This window comes from Salmo salar, unplaced genomic scaffold (assembly GCF_965601325.2).
Source record: "Salmo salar unplaced genomic scaffold, fSalSal1 ptg000669l, whole genome shotgun sequence".
Classification (NCBI taxonomy): domain Eukaryota; kingdom Metazoa; phylum Chordata; class Actinopteri; order Salmoniformes; family Salmonidae; genus Salmo; species Salmo salar.
In genome coordinates, this window is record NW_027675458.1 from 42,501 (window position 1) to 49,848 (window position 7,348).

Sequence of the window (7,348 nt, forward strand, 5' to 3'; positions counted from 1 at the left end):
AGCTTGCTGAGATTTGCCAACGTGAACTCAAATCTAATCTAAAGAACAAGTTTCAATGTGTATTTGAGGGGATCGCTAAACAAGGAAACCCAACACTTCTCAATAAGATCTACACAGAGCTCTACATCACAGAGGGAGGAACAGGAGAGGTCAATAATGAACATGAGCTGAGACAGATTGAGACAACAACCAGGAAACAAGCAAGACCAGAGTCTGCAATCAAATGTAACGACATCTTCAAACCCTTAACTGGACAAGACAAACTTATCAGAACTGTGCTGACAAAGGGAGTCGCTGGCATTGGAAAAACAGTCTCTGTGCAGAAGTTCATTCTGGACTGGGCTGAAGGAAAAGCAAATCAGGATGTCCAATTTGTATTTTCATTCCCTTTTCGGGAGCTGAATTTGATGAAAGGGGACAAAAACACTTTGATTGAACTTCTCAATCACTTCTCAATGGAAACAAAACAATCAAGAATCTCCAACTACGACAAGTACAAAGTTCTGTTCGTCTTTGATGGTCTGGATGAGTGCCGACTGCCCCTAGACTTCCAGAAGAACAAGATCTGTTGTGACGTCACAGAGTCAACCTCAGTGGATGTTCTGCTGACAAATCTCATCAAGGGAAATCTGCTTCCCTCTGCTCTCCTCTGGATAACTACCCGACCTGCAGCAGCCAATAAGATCCCTTCAGGGTGTGTTGACCAGGTGACAGAGGTACGAGGGTTCAATGACCCACAGAAGGAGGAGTACTTCAGGAAGAGATTCAGTGATGAGGACCTGGCCAGCAGAATCATCTCACACATAAAGACATCAAGGAGCCTCCACATCATGTGCCACATTCCAGTCTTCTGTTGGATTTCTGCAACAGTCCTCGAACACATGCTGGAACATAAGAGAGAAGAGATGCCCAAGACTCTGACTGAGATGTACACACACCTTGTGGTGTTTCATACCAAACAGAAGAATGAAAAGTATCTTGGGAAAGAAGAGACAGGTCCACACTGGAATAAAGAGAGCATTCTGTCACTGGGAAAACTGGCTTTTCAACAGCTAGTGAAGGGCAATCTGATTTTCTATGAAAAAGACCTGAAAGAGGCTGGCATTGATGTCAATGAAGCCTCAGTGTACTCAGGATTGTGCACACAGCTCTTTAAAGAGGAATGTGGGCTGTACCAGAACAAGGTGTACTGCTTTGTTCATCTGAGCATTCAGGAGTTTCTGGCTGCTGTATATGTGTTCCTCTCATTCATCAACAACAATGAGAATCTAATGGATGAACCTCAATCAATGTTCAGATACGTTTTCTCGCTGTTCAGAGACAAGCCTGAAGTTACTGAAGTTACTGTCTACAAGAGTGCCCTGGATAAAGCCTTACAAAGTGAGACAGGAAACCTGGACCTGTTCCTCCGCTTCCTTCTGGGCCTCTCACTGGAATCCAATCAGAAGCACTTACGAGGTCTACTGACAAAGACAAGAAGCAGCTCACAGAGCCATGAAGAAACAGTCAAGTACATCAAGAAGAAGATCAGGGAGAATCCTTCTCCAGAGAGGAGCATCAATATGTTCCACTGTCTGAATGAACTGAATGACCATTCTCTAGTGGAGGAGATCCAAAGCTACCTGAGATCAGGAAGTCTCTCAGAACCCAACCTGTCACCTGCACAGTGGTCAGCTCTGGCCTTTGTATTGCTGACTTCAGAAAAGGAGCTGGATGTGTTTGACCTGAAGAAATTCTCCAGATCAGAGGAAACTCTTCTGAGGCTGCTGCCAGTGGTCAAAGCCTCCAGAGCTGCTCTGTGAGTAAATAAAATGACATATAAGAAGTATTCATCAGGAAGAAATATTATGTTTAGAGAAAAATATGTATTATAATATGTATATTGAAAAACATATTGAATAAATGCATTGATGGAAGATGAATCTATGTGTTGTTTGGGAATATGAACCAAATGCATCTACCCTTGTCCTTCTACATTACTGGTGTTAAATTACCAGTGTGTTTGTGAAGTCATGATGATCTCGTTGCAGGCTGTCAGGCTGTGGAGTCACAAAGAAAGGCTGTGCTTCTCTGGTCTCAGCTCTGAAGTCAAACCCCTCACACCTGAGAGAGCTGGACCTGAGTAACAATGACCTGAAGGATTCAGGAGTGAAGCTGCTCTCTGCTGGACTGGAGGATCCACACTGTAAACTGGAGACGCTGAGGTCAGTATTCCTGTAGTTGGTCAACAAGTGATAACTGTTCACCAGATCCACATGTGTTTACCAGGCACACATAGTCCACACCATATGTGTTCTGACAGTGAAGCTTACAGTTTTAAATGTGGTGCTATGATCCAGCATTTTGGATTTGAGATAGAATGTTTCATATTAGGTGACAGTACAGAATGTCACCTTTTATTTTAGGGTTTTTTCCTACATAGCTGTGTTACTGTTAAGAAAGGAAAGCACTTTATGTATTTAGTTCTCCCATTTGAAAAAGTTGTACATATTCGGACAAATTCACTTATATTGTATTAAAGTTGTCATAAGTTTAGTATTTAGTCCCATGATCCATGCCTGCAGTGATTACATCAATTGTGATTCTACAAACCTGTTGAATGCATTTGCAGTTTGTCTTGGTTGTGTTTTGGATGATGTTTTTCCTAATAGAAACTGAATGGTGAATAATGTCCTGTCATTTTGGAGTCACTTCACTTGTATTGTCAGTAAGAATAGAACATGTTTCTGAACACTTCTACATTCATGTGGATGCTACCATGATTATGAATAATCAGGAATGAATCATTAATGATGATGAATGAGAAATTTACAGAGGCACAAAGATCAGACCCCCTCTGTTATTGGTGTTATTCTGTATACTTCTGGCCCTTCTTTGGACACTGTGTTAACTAACCTCTAGACGAGCTTCAATGCCATACAGCTCTCCTTCCGTGGCCTCCAACTGCTCTTAAATACAAGTAAAACTAAATGCATGCTCTTCAACTGATCGCTGCCTGCACCTGCCTGCCTGTTCAGCATCACTACTCTGGACGGTTCTGACTTAGAATATGTGGACAACTACAAATACCTAGGTGTCTGGTTAGACTTTAAACTCTCCTTCCAGACTTATATTAAACATCTCCAATCCAAAATTAAATCTAGAATTGGCTTCCTATTTCGCAACATAGCATCCTTCACTCATGCTGCAAACATACCCTTATAAAACTGACCATCCTACCGATCCTCGACTTCGGCGATGTCATTTACAAAATAGCCTCCAATACCCTACTCAATAAATTAGATGCAGTCTATCACAGTGCCATCCGTTTTGTCTCAATCAGAAAGATTTGTCATGACGTTGGCCTCTTTGGGTACAGGAAGGACAGTTGACCCCCTCCCCTTTGTACCATCCCCCAACCTACCTTCCCAACCACCCAGGCCCTGTGTGAAAGGGTTGTAAAAACTCTAAGAGGAGTCTCTGGCCACATGGCCCATAGAGAGACACAGGAAATTCTTCCAACTCACAGAATTGGGGAGCCAAGCGACATTTGTGTTCTGGAGAAGGTATGGAAGATTGGTGAAGAATCCAGCTACGAACTGGTCCGCTTGGTACAATTTTGTGATACTCAGAAGAGACAATATAGCCATATTACCATAAAACTGTTTATATAATAGCCTCAGCTTAAGACTTGCATCATAATGGTTGTATAAAATGTATTAATAAGGATAAAGCTATTTGTAATACATTGAGATGCTATGTACTGATGTTAATGTGATAGAATTGGATTTCTGTACCAAGCTTCACTCAGCCATCGACACGCCCCCCAAGGGACACAGACAGGACCAGGCGTCATTTCACAAGCCTGTTCAAGGGTCACTATAAAACCCACCCTGATTTACATTTCTTCAGACCAGGCCTCCACTCCATGGCCAATAGGTTTTACCATCCAATTCCTTTACTGAAAGTGAACCATACCATGTGGTTAACTTTTAGACTATTGATACCGACAGAATAAGAACAAGTCTTTGATATTAATTATTAGTCTGCAGCTAAGTAAATTATATCATCGAACGCGAAGACCAACGAAACATCCATTCTATAACAACATTAATGAATGTCGCTTTGAAAGATCCATTCTAACCGAGAGAGAGAGAGAGAGACAAAACTCTCCACAGAACGACGCTCCAACAAGGATCCCGACGACGACACATGAGCGTTAATATATATTGATTGCAATTGTTCCCGAATGAGCGAGCCTTCAATTGTCAATTGTTAATATTAATGAACTCTGTGTACATTCTCAGCTGACCGTTTATGACCCATTGTCTAACAGACCAGCCATGCCTGTTAGCCATTAGGGCACATTACTATACCAATCCTTTGTGACGATAATTACTGTTTGTATGTTTTCTGTTAACCTGTTAGGGCTAGGGGGCAGTATTGACACGGCTGGATAAAAAAACATACCCGATTTAATCTGGTTACCACTCCTACCCAGTAACTAGAATATGCATATACTTATTACATATGGATAGAAAACACCCTAAATTTTCTAAAACTGTTTGAATGGTGTCTGTGAGTATAACAGAACTAATTTGGCAGGCAAAACCCTGAGACATTTTCTGACAGGAAGTGGATACCTGATGTGTTGTATTACCTTTAAACCTATCCCATTGAAAAACACAGGGGCTGAGGAATATTTTGGCACTTCCTATTGCTTCCACTAGATGTCACCAGCCTTTACAAAGTGTTTTGAGTCTTCTGGAGGGAGATCTGACCGAACAAGAGCCATGGAACGATGATGGCCCATTAGACACCTGGCGCGCGAGTTCATGTTGGGTACCCTCGTTCCAATACGTTATAAAAGAGTATGCATTCGTCCACCCTGAATATTATTCATGTTCTGGTTAAAAAAGGCCCTAATGATTTATGCTATACAACGTTTGACATGTTTGAACGAACGTAAATATATTTTTTCCCCTCGTTCATGACGAGAAGTCCGGCTGGCTTAGATCATGTGCTAACAAGACGGAGATTTTTGGACATAAATGATTAGCTTTTTTGAACAAAACTACATTCGTTATGGACCTGTGATACCTGGAAGTGACATCTGATGAAGAGAATCAAAGGTAATGGATTATTTACATAGTATTTTCGATTTTAGATCTCCCCAACATGACGTCTAGTCTGTATCGCAACGCGTATTTTTCTGGGCGCAGTGCTCAGATTATTGCAAAGTGTGATTTCCCAGTAAGGTTATTTTTAAATCTGGCAAGTTGATTGCGTTCAAGAGATGTAAATCTATAATTCTTTAAATGACAATATAATATTTTACCAATGTTTTCTAATTTTAATTATTTAATTTGTGACGCTGACTTGACTGCCGGTTATTGGAGGGAAACGATTTCCTCAACATCAATGCCATAGTAAAACGTTGTTTTTGGATATAAATATGAACTTGATAGAACTAAAAATGCATGCATTGTCTAACATAATGTCCTAGGAGTGTCATCTGATGGAGATTGTAAAAGGTTAGTGCATCATTTTAGCTGGTTTTATGGTTTTGGTGACCCTGTCTTTGAATTGACAAAACATTACACACAACTCTTGTAAATGTACTGTCCTAACATACTCTAAATTTATGCTTTCGCCGTAAAACCTTTTTGAAATCGTAAAACGTGGTTAGATTAAGGAGATGTTTATCTTTCAAAGGGTGTAAAATAGTTGTATGTTTGAAAAATTTGAATTTTGACATTTATTTGGATTCAAATTTGCCGCTCTTGAAATGCACCTGCTGTTGATGGAGTGCACCACGGGTGGCACGCTAGCGTCCCACCTAGCCCATAGAGGTTAATTACTTAGTGTAGTAAATAAATGATTTTAAGACAATTGATGTATGGATGATTTTAGTAAAGACTGGGTTCGTGCAGATACAACAATTTACGATGTTTGGAATGAGACTGGACTCGAGGTAAAATACACCATTTAAACCAGAAGATAATCGGCCTATACTATAATAGAATATAATATTATAGTAGAGGAAAGTTATATTAGGAAAATTATAGCTTTGTAATCTGAATATTCTCCTTGGTGCCTCGATCTCCGAGTTAATTACAATTAAACGATTAATCAGTTTAATCGTGTGATAATAATTACAGGGAGTTAATTGATAAACATGTCTTCAGTTTAACCTCTATGGGCTAGGTGGGACGCTAGCGTGCCACCCGTGGTGCACTCCATCAACAGCAGGTGCATTTCAAGAGCGGCAAATTTGAATCCAAATAAATGTCAAAATTCAAATTTTTCAAACATACAACTATTTTACACCCTTTGAAAGATAAACATCTCCTTAATCTAACCACGTTTTACGATTTCAAAAAGGTTTTACAGCGAAAGCATAAATTTAGAGTATGTTAGGACAGTACATTTACAAGAGTTGTGTGTAATGTTTTGTCAAGTCAAAGACAGGGTCACCAAAACCATAAAACCAGCTAAAATGATGCACTAACCTTTTACAATCTCCATCAGATGACACTCCTAGGACATTATGTTAGACAATGCATGCATTTTTAGTTCTATCAAGTTCATATTTATATCCAAAAACAGCGTTTTACTATGGCATTGATGTTGAGGAAATCGTTTCCCTCCAATAACCGGCAGTCAAGTCAGCGTCACAAATTAAATAATTAAAATTAGAAAACATTGGTAAAATATTATATTGTCATTTAAAGAATTATAGATTTACATCTCTTGAACGCAATCAACTTGCCAGATTTAAAAATAACCTTACTGGGAAATCACACTTTGCAATAATCTGAGCACTGCGCCCAGAAAAATACGCGTTGCGATACAGACTAGACGTCATGTTGGGGAGATCTAAAATCGAAAATACTATGTAAATAATCCATTACCTTTGATTCTCTTCATCAGATGTCACTTCCAGGTATCACAGGTCCATAACGAATGTAGTTTTGTTCAAAAAAGCTCATCATTTATGTCCAAAAATCTCCGTCTTGTTAGCACATGATCTAAGCCAGCCGGACTTCTCGTCATGAACGAGGGGAAAAAATATATTTACGTTCGTTCAAACATGTCAAACGTTGTATAGCATAAATCATTAGGGCCTTTTTTAACCAGAACATGAATAATATTCAAGGTGGACGAATGCATACTCTTTTATAACGTATTGGAACGAGGGTACCCAACATGAACTCGCGCGCCAGGTGTCTAATGGGACATCATCGTTCCATGGCTCTTGTTCGGTCAGATCTCCCTCCAGAAGACTCAAAACACTTTGTAAAGGCTGGTGACATCTAGTGGAAGCAATAGGAAGTGCCAAAATATTCCTCAGCCCCTGTGTTTTTCA

General features: G+C 39.8%; 1 protein-coding gene across 1 annotated transcript in view; it reads left to right on the forward strand.

The window, feature by feature from the left end:
- The window catches only part of LOC145877068 (NLR family CARD domain-containing protein 3-like), a 5,354-nt gene extending 677 nt beyond the window's left edge, over nucleotides 1–4,677 (forward strand). The window contains exons 2-3 of the mRNA XM_082972366.1: nucleotides 1–1,798; nucleotides 2,031–4,677. The exon at nucleotides 1–1,798 is cut by the window's left edge and continues 9 nt beyond it. Of these exons, the coding sequence (XP_082828492.1) occupies nucleotides 1–1,798; nucleotides 2,031–2,220 (1,988 nt within the window). The 3' untranslated portion in view covers nucleotides 2,221–4,677. The remainder of the gene's footprint in view (nucleotides 1,799–2,030) is intronic.
- The last annotated feature ends 2,671 nt before the right edge of the window (nucleotides 4,678–7,348 follow it).